This window comes from Montipora capricornis, chromosome 10 (assembly GCF_036669925.1).
Source record: "Montipora capricornis isolate CH-2021 chromosome 10, ASM3666992v2, whole genome shotgun sequence".
NCBI lineage: Eukaryota > Metazoa > Cnidaria > Anthozoa > Scleractinia > Acroporidae > Montipora > Montipora capricornis.
The window spans coordinates 8,596,782-8,609,281 of NC_090892.1; the positions used below are offsets into that span (position 1 = coordinate 8,596,782).

General features: G+C 39.0%; 2 protein-coding genes across 4 annotated transcripts in view; one reads left to right on the forward strand and one right to left on the reverse strand.

Annotated features, from left to right (window-relative positions):
- Positions 1-9,279, forward strand: part of LOC138019290 (beta-2 adrenergic receptor-like) — a 52,384-nt gene extending 43,105 nt beyond the window's left edge. For 2 of the 3 annotated variants that reach the window (XM_068866030.1, XM_068866029.1), the window contains exon 2: positions 3,926-9,279. In XM_068866030.1, coding sequence (XP_068722131.1) covers positions 4,016-5,077 — 1,062 coding nt within the window. In that variant the 5' untranslated portion in view covers positions 3,926-4,015 and the 3' untranslated portion in view covers positions 5,078-9,279. Of the gene's footprint in view, positions 1-2,366; positions 2,471-3,925 lie in introns of all 3 variants that reach the window. The other variant, XM_068866028.1, reaches the window with a different exon arrangement.
- The window catches only part of LOC138019292 (uncharacterized), a 32,333-nt gene that overhangs the window by 2,994 nt on the left and 16,839 nt on the right, over positions 1-12,500 (reverse strand). The window contains exon 2 of the mRNA XM_068866031.1: positions 1-1,035. This exon is cut by the window's left edge and continues 2,994 nt beyond it. The gene's annotated coding sequence lies outside the window, so the exon portion shown is untranslated. The remainder of the gene's footprint in view (positions 1,036-12,500) is intronic.

The window sequence follows — 12,500 nt, forward strand, 5'->3', positions numbered from 1 at the left end:
CAACATCGAACATTGGTGGAGCGTTGAAAAATTGAAAAAAAAAAATTGTGGGAACCTGAATCAAAAAATCGATTAGGGATCAAATTTTCGAGCCATTGTGCAATTTGGTTTTGGCTTCCCGCCCGGAGATGGATTGAAGCTCTTTAATAAACGTTTGTTATTGTTTCACACCAACAGTTTTGCTCAGAGGAGATGACTGAATGAGGAAAGCACCGTTAACGATCGTTTTTACTCTCCCGCAAAAAATTACTTCCGACCGTTAATTGCAATATAAAATTAAATTTCCCAAGGATGTCACGGAAAAACATTGCCCAAGTTTTATAATTCCAGTCCGTAATTGAATATTACTCATGCTAAACCCATAGTGAAGACTCCAGTAACCAACACAACTAGATGTTCCGTGAGCGTACACTGGGTTGCCTTTGGTACGTTCAGCGTTCCAGGCAATTTTTTTCAAGTCAGGGGTCATTAAGACCATTTGAGGGGTCAACCAGAAGTCATACCAGCAGAGGCCCTTTGGCTCACACGTTCATACGACGAAACAGATCCTTTTCTGAGGTTAAAAACCTGGCTACCAGCCTATTAATTAATCATTTGTCAGAAAGAAGAAATTCCTGTCATCTTTAGAAAAAACAGACACGCAGTGCTTACGTGTGGTAGTGAAGTAACACAGCGGTTTATTCCGTATTGTCAATTGAGCTGCGTGTTGTCTTCCAGGAGATTCAAGTTGTCTTTGCGTAATATGTAGCTATAACAGTGCATGATATTGTTTTGGTATTGTATATCGTTGGGTAAATAGCCCCCTGAGAAGACATGTGGTTACTAGCAAAGTACTGAACCCAGAGAGATTGAAAAAATAAAAGGGAATCGAGAAACATTGGCTTCTGGGCTGACATGATGATCATTTTCAAGTTCCGTGACAACTTCCTTCCACCACAAGTTTAAGCGTGCACTCTGAGCATCTGACAGCTTCGTAATACAAAAGTTCACCGAACTTAATTCATATCCAGCGGGGTTAGTATCTGAATGGGTGACCTAAAAAATAAAACCGTTCGTTTTACAGAAGCATTGGACCGAAAATTCTGCTTTAACGCTAACCAATGCGAACTAAGCAAGCTACAGATTTTGTTAGCTTGCTTTATGCAAAAAAAATATTGATGCAAAAGTAAATAAATATTGATACACAGTTTTTAGGAAGAGCAGAAGGAAGTTTCGAGGATGGTCGATAGAGAATAAAATATTTTGCCATCAGCAATAAAATTTACGACATGAAAACAAGATTGATTTTGAACCGCGAATATAAAAAGTTACGATCAGCGACAAACATTGTGGGAGAGTTTTGCTACCTTCAATTTTGCTATTTTCCTTTTGGCTGCACAAATAAAGTGACATCGAATTCAGCGGGCGCCGTGATCAAGTTACCGCGGCATGTTTAATCGCGAAACAGTGAAGCATCTGTGTCAAATGATGGCAAGATATTGTTAGTTTTCTTTTTTTTCAAGTGCTATAATGTTTGACAAAGATCACAATCACCCAACTCTTGAGGTTGACCATTGTTTCTGCAAAGTCAAAAATTTACTCTCCAAGACGAGGTTATTTATCACCGGGTAATACCATCGTTTGGAGAATAGCAGCTACTTTATTTATTATTCAGCAGCGTCACAATTTTTTGCCGATATTGGCACTCATTTTATTGAAACTCAAGCACGCTTCCAACACACCTCGCAGTTACAGTGCATTACAAAAAAAAATTCTCCCTTATCATATTTCAACACACGTATGCAAATTTGTTATGCTCGAAAATTACACAACATGACAAAATTTCACAAAACATGGAAATCTCACAAAGATCTTTTCCAGCGAAACAATTATTTAAACAAACAACATATTTACTATAAGAGGCAAAAAACCCTTCCCATTTCAATTGCGTGTACACAATCGGTGTCACAAAGCATATGCAATTAAATAAGTTATTTTCATAGAGTTATGTCGTAGAGTTAGAGTTAAGTTTCCAAAATCCTGAATTCAAGATTTTGGGAGGCAACGTTCATAAAAGCTAAACTTTTGTTGGCCTAATTAGGCCTAACGTTAGCTTTTATGCATGTTTAGGATCCTTTTTGTATTTCTAAATTCAGGATTTAGGCCTTCCAAAATCTTGAATTCAGGATTTTGGAAACTTTACTCTAACTCTACGACATAACTCTATGAAAATAACTCTACTGCCAGTCAACCTCATTTCTGACAATTCACATCAAACCCTTTTTCGAAAAAACCTTGACCGTAGGTAATAAAGCACAAACGAGACAACAAGCTTTCATTCAAATAATTTTTCACTGTCACATTTCCAATTCTTTTTACCTTTGCAGAGTTGAGTACAAAACAAGTGCGTCCGGTGATTATTTTGTCAAGGCTTACCAAACTTTCGAGACGCCGTCGTCCTGTCTGGGAGCAGGACAAATTATTTTCGGAGGTGAAGTCTGACAGATTTGTCAATTTACATGCCATGATTATGATGATTTGATGGAAAATGTCAATCAATTGGTGTTTATTTCGGTGTGATTGACACTTGTGGTTAACAAATATTTTTCTGTTTCTCACTCTCAGTGCTTTCACGCTTGACAAATTGAAAATTTGGCAGAGCTAAATTTTGTCGAGATTTTTGGAAGGGCCAAACAAATTTTGTCAGTCCAGTGCGTCCGAAACCAAACCCCCAAAGCGGCGAAGATCCGAGGTAGCTCCCCCTGTGCGCACTAAATAAGATTAACGAAACTTTAAAACGTTTACACAAATATTACACATGTGCAAATTAGTCTACCTTTGATAATACGCGACGCTATTCAGAACGGGCAGACAAATCTCACAAAAACCTTTTCCAGCCAAAAATAATTTTATTGAACAAACAACATATTTGCTATTAGAGGGAAGAAAAAACTCTACATGATTTTAGCAAGTATTTGGTTAAGTCGAAAAGGCGGCTACTCAAATGATTCCTCGATCTCCTGGGTGACCCCGCAATACTGCGATACACTTGAAAACAAAATATTCCAATTTTCATAGTGTTGAATTAGTAAAATACATATCTATAATCACAAATACTCGATAAGCCTTGAAATAAACTGGTGTAGGTATTAGAATATCTGTCTAGTATTAAAGTGTGATGTAGTAGTTCCAATGTCTGTATTTCATTAAAATAAATTAAAAAAGATAATTCTGCTTCGCTTTACCGAAATTTGGCAGCAGTTGTGGTCGACGAGTCTCACACGGTGGAGATGCGGTCAGGAAAAACGGATTTCTCTATTACGATTCCCGTCGTTTCAAGTTTGTGTGCTAAAATTTTTCCCTGACGAACGAAACACATTTTCCGTGAAGGGACTTCGACGAATTACGTACAGAATATTCAGCTACGCTTTACAGCATCAGCAGTAGTTGTTAGGATTTTCTGGCGAAGGCTTCCTTTCTTTACAGTGGAGTTTCTGCCTCGAGCAATTTAGAAATACACAACGCGTGGCTGACTGTTTTTTTCAATGTTTACTTGTGGTGCGAGCTGATTGGCCAATTTTTGACAGCTCTCTCAGCGTGACATCTGGAGGCGGCATTCAAAATTCAGAGGACCGCAGAGGAAGAGCTTGCTCGCAGGCTGATTACTCATCGGGTTCCTGAGAAACGTATCTATTTTGACTTCAGGGTGTACTATTTACACAATTACACGATTTTTTGAAACAAACAACATATTTGCTATTACAGGCAAAAACCCCTTCCTATTTCAGTACCTGCATGAAGAGAAGAAACTCAACCGTGTCAAATATGCGCAAGCACTAAGCTTTTTGTTTTTTTAAAAACTTCGATAAAATTTGATTTATGATGCATGCTTATTTTCTAGACAGAACATGACGTTCATCAGTACTGTAATGTTTTTTTTTTCCAGTCTGCAGGTGCAAGGATTAATTGTAGATTGACTGTCGACACATCCATCTGTGGAGACTAAACACTTTCAGTGGCTTGATGGTAGACAAAAATGCTGTCTTTATCAAATGCTTCCCGGATCTTCAATTTCTCAAAATCTGGAGATAATTGCTCTAGCGATCCTGAACCCTACGGACCCCCATCGGTTGAAATTTTTACTGCGCCAGTGATCGTAGTTTTAGCCCTGATTGGCGCACTCATTGTCGTGGTTAATGGTCTTGTAATCTCTATGGTCTACAAAAAGAAAACTTTGAGGTCGTTTACAAACTTGTTTCTCGGTTCGTTAGCGCTCTCCGATCTCGTGACTGGCTTGGTGGGAGTTCCTCTCCTGTTGGTGTGTAACATGATAAGAGCAGATATATGCATATCTTCCGTCATTTTATTTCGATTCACCGGTATTTCGTCAATTTGTCATGTTCTTCTCATTGCCTTTGATCGTTATTTGGAGATAGTACATCCATATAGGCGCGCGTCACTCATCACAAAAAGGCGCGCAATCTGTGCTATTTGCTTGGTTTGGGTGTTTGCGTGTTTATCCTCCGCCATTCAATTATCATGGGATAACTTGAACTTCGGCGACACTTCAGAATCTGATGAGTCCGTCGATGTCAACATTGGGTACAGTATAATCTGCCTAGTACTTTTCTTCCTTGTTCCTCTACTGCTGATGTGCTTCATCTATGGACGTATATTCTACATCTCCTTTAAGATTGCCAAAAATGATCGCCATCTGCAAGACGCCCTGCATCGGGGATCTCGTGCCGTTCATCGTGAGTGGCGAGGCCGAAGTGTGTTGGTGATAATGGTTGTAATTTTTGCGGGTTGTTGGCTACCATTTTTCTTGGCTATGTTAAATGATCATTCCAACGAACCAGCTCCAACTCCTTCTCTTGTTTGGGTGCAGCGTTTGCTCTCTGCTCTTGGCTTTATTCCTCCACTGACAAATCCGCTGTTATGCACGTTGGCCAAGAAAGATTTCCGAGAAGTTTTACGAGGGATGATCTTCAAACAGAAATGCCGTCAAAAATACCAGGAAAGGGCACACGATCCTCTTCATCACTACGCTGCGCATAGCTCGCTAAGGGAGGCAATAAATAAAACGACGACACTATGACAAATGGTGTGTGACTCTGCTGGGTGCCTGAAGCACAGCGGAAACCAGCGTTTATTCAATATGAAAGACAAGTTATACTAAAAATACAAGGAATCATCAGTCTCATTACAATTAAATATGACAAACATCGAAAATATACAACAGACTAAATGTTTTAGGTAAAGACCAAAAATATACTAAAACGGATACAAGAATTCGTCAAAGATTAATACAATAGCTTACAATCATCGAAAAAATGACAAACTAAAAATATGTCCATGAAAACACTGGATGGGAAAAAAACCAAGATGTGAAAAATAATAAGTTACAACACAAAGGAAAATAACACAAAAAAAAAAAACCAGAAAGGAAAATTACACTGGAATAATACGTCGCCCACTACGAAAAAACTAGTGTTAAAAAACCTATCGGGCCTCTGGTGTGAGACTTTTGAACAACAATACTTGAATTGGCTATACATGGCTCTTATTGCTGGTTGTGCAACCAGGCCGGCTTCTGCAGAGGCCGGGGTTTTGCCCAACAGATCTTCATTTTCAGGAGACTGATGGAGGGTGCAGATGACCAATAGCTGCCACTATATTCCACCTTCATCGATTTCAAAAAGGAGTTCGACTCAATCGACCGCAAAGTGATGTTCAAGATACTGAGGCATTATGGGATCCCCAAGGAGACGGTACAAGCCATGAAAGCACTCTACGACAACTCGAGAAGTGCAGTGTACGTTGATGGACATCTCACCGAAGAGTTCAATGTCACCGCGGGAGTGCTACAAGGAGATGTCTTGGCACCTCTCCTATTCATCATCATGATTGATTATATGATGAGAATGGCTGAGGGAGGGGGGGAGCATGGATTCACCACCATGCCAAGGAGATACACATCCAGAGGAGGTAATCAATGACCTTGATTTTGCGGATGACATCGTCCTGCTCGAGAGCTCCTTGCAGAAAACACAAGTCCAGTTTAACACCACGGCTGAGGAAGCCAAAAAGATCGGCCTAGAAATAACTATTAAGAAGACAGAGTTGATGACAAACACCAACTGTCCGGACAACCTGACTCTGAATAACGAGGAAATTAAGCAAGTGAAGGACTTCACCTACCTCGGCTCGAAGGTGGCATCCACCGACAATGACGTAAAAAGGCGTCTCGGCCTACTCAGGCAGGTCAAGCAGAAGCCTCTGATCCTAGAAATACATCGACGTCAGCTGAAATCTCTAGGTCACATCTTGAGGAAACACCAGCCTATCAACAAATATGCCTTCTACCAACTTCGGCATGGAAAGCGTAAACCTGGCAGGCCAAAAACAATGTTCCACCAGTACGTTGCCATGGTGATAAACAGCGAGCATCCACCACTACCAAAGGAAATTCGACGGTTGGGGCAGGATAGGAAACACTGGAGGAAGATCGTGGCCGACTGCCTCGCATCCGGCTGAGTGAGTGATTGATGGTTTGCGTTTGACGTCACGGTGGCCATGTTGGTTGCTGTACAGAACAATGCAGTAAAATGTCTTTTGGGAATTTGAAGCTATTATTGTGCAAACCTTGTGGGGCCATTTTCTATTGTTTTGTACACCAACATGGCCGCCTCATCACGTGAACGCAAACCAAGAATAGGCGCTAGTGGAAAAAGCACTTGCTAAGCCTACTTTCCTCATATGCCAGATATAAGGTAAAAGTCTGGGCATGCTAGCTTTTTCTTGTCAAGGAAGCAATTTTTCCTGGTCAAGGGAAATTTGTGCACTGGTGGCTCAGTTGGTCAAGGGGAGAGACTAATGACTTCACTTCACTTCTCTTAAACAACCACTAACAGATTTTACTCAAATGCCAGATAATTTGAATACTCAATGGCATATACCTGACCAAAAAAAACTGAGTAGGAAATACTGCAACATAAAATCTGACCCTTTTACTGAAACACCAGAACTACAAAAACAAGAAAAATACATAAGACTTAAGGACGTTCTCGCCCAAAATGTTCCCACGTACAGATTTTTTTAAAACTTGCCACAAAGAAAGGTAATGATCTAATTTTGCCAAAGAGGAAAAAAATGGGGGGTCACCGTGCTCGTTTTCAAGATCATGATCGGAGAATTTTTAATCTGGTTCTACTTTCTCGTCTGTCACGACGCCTGCGACATTGACAACAGCGACTTTTAGATCTACGACGTCGACGAAGAAGACAAAATCACCTAGAAATATAAGTTCTAGTTTTTCTCAATTTCTCAAGCCAAGACTTGTCATTAGCTGGAAAGGTGTGGTTTCGCAGGAAAATCAATCTAAAAATAAAGTTCTCTTAAGATAACTCGGTCTGTAAAAACACAGTTCCAAAAATACGTTGAGTCGTACGCTCCTAGCCATGACTGCGACGAAAACAAAAGATCTTTCGTAGCTCCTTTTGTTCGTCCACCAGCAATTGCACACGGCAGGTACAAAACACAGGTCACAGGTCACCCAATTGCACATTACATCATTGTTATTTTTACTCATTTATTTATTTTTTATTCTCTCCACTATAAATATACAAAGATATAAAACAAGAGGAAGGAACTATTGATAGCAGGGGAAGGGCAAAATATAGTAGAACTAATTAGATGCCCTTTGTTGCCTTAAACAGTTTTAAGATTGAGAGTATAGATTAAACATAAAACAAAGTACACATACAAAATCCAAAGACATAGACGAGAAGATGATAGCAAGAACTAATAAAGAACATTAATACTGAGCAAGATAATAACGATACAAGGATTGCTTAAAGCAATGCATACTAGGCTTTTGTCTGAGTACTAATGTAATACTGTTACAAAAATAACACCCTATAAAATGTGGACAGAACTTCCTAATATTTGTTCTGAAGGGGGCTTCATTTAGGTGTTGAAGTTCGGCACTTCTAGTATTGTAATTATGTTGCTCAAATACATAGCTAAGATCAAGATTGGTAGATTTAAAATCACACAGATGTTCACAAAGAAATTTACGAGTATATACAGTTTAACAATGTCAGGAGATTTTAGGACACCCAGTTGAGCGTAGTGAGGTGTAATATATGTATATGTGTCTCTAAAGATTGGTTTCAAACGATTTATACTAGAAAATAGGAAAATTCCAGTTAAAATAAACAGGCGTCTTTTTGAAATCAAGGCTTAAAATTTGGGTCACTTATCGTTTAGTTGACATAGTTTGAAATCCAAAGAAAAATCAAAATTGATGTTTTGGTCATAGTAGCACTTTGAAGTCTTGGCTTCAGGCATGTTTACAGTTAGAAATTTATAATGGCTAAATTGATATGACACGTGTCACTGTAAGATAACCTTGTGATTCATTTCTTACTATGTCTGTACACACTTTATTTAGTCACATTAATTCCTGTTCAATACAGTTTGTTTAATGACAGGAATTAAATTCACTTTTTGTTACACAACAAAGAAATCAAGGAAATCAATCATCACGAGAAGATTTTAAGCCAAGTATAGAAATCGGAAGTGAATATATCGCATGCCAGGATAGTCGTCTCTGCAAGATTTTTAAACCAATCGTCTTTCAGAGAGAAAAAAAGGTTTTTAGCAGTACAAATATGATAGTGTCAAGATAAGTTTAAAAGGAAAACAGCGCACTTCCGGTTGCCTTATCTTCATTTTGTACAATTTCATCCTGAGTTTGTTGATGTTTGGTTGTTTCTAATCTTTTCTCTTATTTTTAGCATTGTAGGCCAGATTACCACATTTATTGTTATTTTTTTAAGTCTACTTTGTTGTCAAACAAGGCATCCCACGTAGACGCCATGGTTGGAACGTGTTCTGTCGCACTTTGTAATAATCATCGCACTTCGTAAAACCTGTGGAACTTTGTAATAACACCTGTCGCACTTTGTACCAAAAAAGCTGTTGCACTTTGTAATAACAAGTTGTCTCACTTTGCAGAAAATTAAGCTGTCGCACTTTGTAATGACAAGTTGTCGCACTTTGAAATAAACTCTTTTTCTACAGGGGGGCCTCAGACGGAGTCGATTTGTAAAAACAAGTGGTCGCACAAATCTTTGAAATTTCCTTTAAATGACATGTTTCATAGATATTGCATATGACTAAGGAGGCTCGAAATAGTTTCTCCTTTTTTTCAAACAAATAAACATATTCTGTTCTTCAGTTAGGGTAAACATATCAAGACGAAATTTGGCCAGGGTATTAAGTACCCATCGTAGATTTCTCACATTATATTACAGAACGACATTAGGCATTTTCTCTTAAGCCTTAAAATCAACATATGTTGTCTTTTCTGAAGAAACGGAACGGTGAAATTTTCCCATTCAGCGTCACCAGATAATATTACAAATACTCTCTAAAATATTTAAAATTCAACAAAATCTGTAGGTCAGTTTTTCGGAAAAATCATTTTTTTTTAATGTCTCTATTTTGTTTTTTCCACGTACATAATTTTTTTAAATTTGAAAGACAAACGTTTTAAAATAAAATAAAAAATCACCGTCTGGAAGCAGAGATGTAAACGAGTAAAGCTGCAAAATCAGGAAAATTGAGGGGGTTATAAGATCACCATTTACGCATGCGTCACCCACTCATTCGAGTCCCCGCGCGAGTGGAGCTACAGGCCAACACAAACGGATTTAAGTGACCATTAAACTCTCGCGTAGAATTTTCGTAGTTCTCGTGAATAGGATATGTCTATTTATACTCCATAATATATAGGAATTATGAGAAAGGTGAGCGAAATTAGCGGTATTTGTTTATTTCTGGTGACCCATTTCATGAGCTGACGCGAGCAGAGGGAAGAACAAGAAACGCGTTCTTCCACACGCTTCTCGCAATTTTTATTTTGGAGATCGCGCAGCTTGCGTAGCAACGATGGAATGCAGTAAGTGAACAGAGGGGAAGTAACTCCTGGTAAAAATAAAAAGATGCGCGAGAGGCTTGAGTTCAAGGGTTAGTAAGGGAGATGGAGGCTTTAAGTGGCTCGCTACTTGTTCTATATGAGGTTTTCTTTTGGGGGGAGGGGGGTGTGGGGAGGTGGGGTAGTCACAGGATTTAAAATAGTTACTACAATCGTGGCTAAAAGTCGGGATACCTTGAACACCATTACAAGTTCCAAAGTTCTTCGAAGTATGCACGCAACTAGCGATAATAATCTACGACCTTTCGATCTCGCTGAGATCATTTTCAAGTAAAAAAAAAAGAATAAAACTTTGCATATAAGAAGTAAAATCATACGTGAGAATATGAAAAGCGATAAAAATGTGGAAATGTGTACTAAGCGTTACAAAAGATAAGTGATAAAAACTACAAAAGGCTAGATAACAATAGGACAAAAAGCTTTACAAAAGAATATATGAAATACTCCGAGCTATAAAAATAACTTTGCGCGGATGGAGTCAGACTGCGTGTTCAAAGTTGGCTTTAGCTCTTTTACAAACAGCATCTCATAAATTAAGCAGTCAAATCTGCTCTGGCACTTCCGTAAGAAGTGCAAATCTTTTGTAAAGCTTTTTGTCCTATTGTTAGTCTCTTTTAGTTTTTATCACTTACCTTTTGCAACGCTTAGTACATATTTCCACATTTTTATCGCTTTTCATATTCTCATGTGTGATTTTACTTCCTATATGCAAAGTTTTATTCATTTTTTTAAAACTTGAAAATGATCTCAACGAGATCGAAACGTCGTCGTTTTATCGCTAGTTTTTATCTTTAAATGTTTCGAAGAAACTACTTATTATACACGCAACGCAGTGTAAATGGTCTATAGACCTTATTCATAAATGGCGGCCAATTTATAATTCTTTTGTCGAAGTGCAAATTAGCCTACCAAGCCTCGATACAATACAGTGAATTGAAAAGATTTCTTGCTCTAAAATGAGGCTTGGTAGGCTAGCTAATTTGCACGTGGACAAAAGAATTATAAATGTGACCGCCATTTATGAATAAGGTCTATACTGAGGTCTGCACAGTAGATGCAAGCATGGTAAATTATCGACTTTATAGTTGTATCGTTCTTCGCTTGGTGTGCGCTGAGGTATTGGAAGATTGGAGTGACAATGAGGGGTGGGGCCATGAAAGCAAAGACTGGATAGATCCTATCTTATATTCTGAATTTCTGATGCATGATATCTTTAAGATTGGAGAAATTGTCCTCGTGGTCTATTTGATGAAGAAAATAATTTTTTCACTGCTGCCTCTGGATCAAAACCCAGAAATGATGGGCCCTGCAGTGAAATTCCCATGAGATCTTCAAGGATTTATCCACCAAAGGAGGAACGTGAATCATTCTTGATTCTATTTTGCTCTGATTATGCCCTTTCACAGCTGAGAAGCGGAGATCGAAAGAACCAATAAGATTTCAACCAAGTGGAGTCCTTTTTTGAGATCATCTTTGTAGGGTTTCTTTGTTAGAAGGGTAGTCACCTCAAAATGACCTCATCGATCTAGGGCAGGAGTCATTTGCACGTCTCACACAATGGTTTCCACTAATACTTCAAGGCAAAGGCTGTCACATTGCATCCATACTACCTCTGGTCAGTATTCAGCTCAAGTGCAAAGCAACCCTTGTTTGCATCATACCTTGTGTGAGACGTACAAATGCCTCTTAACCTAGATCGATGAGATCATTTTGAGATGTAGACCATGCATCGTAGTAAGACTAGCATGTCTTTAACCACTTGGTTGGGATCACGGGGAGCAGAGGAAAACCTTTTTGCCCGGGATATGCAAAAGAACACTAAATCTCTCCTTCTGTCCTGAGCGTCGTCTCTCAGCAGTAAAGTAAACAACGTTCTCTCAGAGAAGACAGATGTTTTTTTACACACACGGTCAATAAAAAGGAAAGGAACGAGAGGTACTTGAACAAGATCAACACCGTATGCAAATACTCATCCACCTTTTTGAAAACGAAGTCAGAGATTTTGCGGCAATGGAAGGCTTAAACTTACAAGTAACTGAAGATAGAAGCATACACAGTGCATTTTTACCTTCGACACACTCATCCGAAAAAAAAATTGGTTTCTGCCCACGTCCCTGATCAGGGAGACGTGGGTTCGAGTCCCGCTCAGGGCAGAAACCAATTTTTAGGATCAGTGTGTCGAAAGTAAAAATGCACTGTGTGTGCTTCTCTCTTCAGTTTTTTGGAAACGAGACCGCTGAAATGGTATCCAGGAGTGACGATACCACCCCCATAGAATGGCTTCTGAATGAAATTTTGGAGAAAATCCTTTCCGAGGCGTTATTAACTTCAGGTTTTTCGTGGCCTAACCATGTATGCTGGATGAATAATACCCTATTTAAAATAAAACGTCCATTTTAGTGATAACACTCGTGGTCTCGATGCTGCCCAGTATGTATTTCTCTGATGGTGGTGAACTTGGCATTATCATCGTCAGAAGGCTAAGTAAGGAGCCTTTTGGATCTTAGAGTGGTGTGCT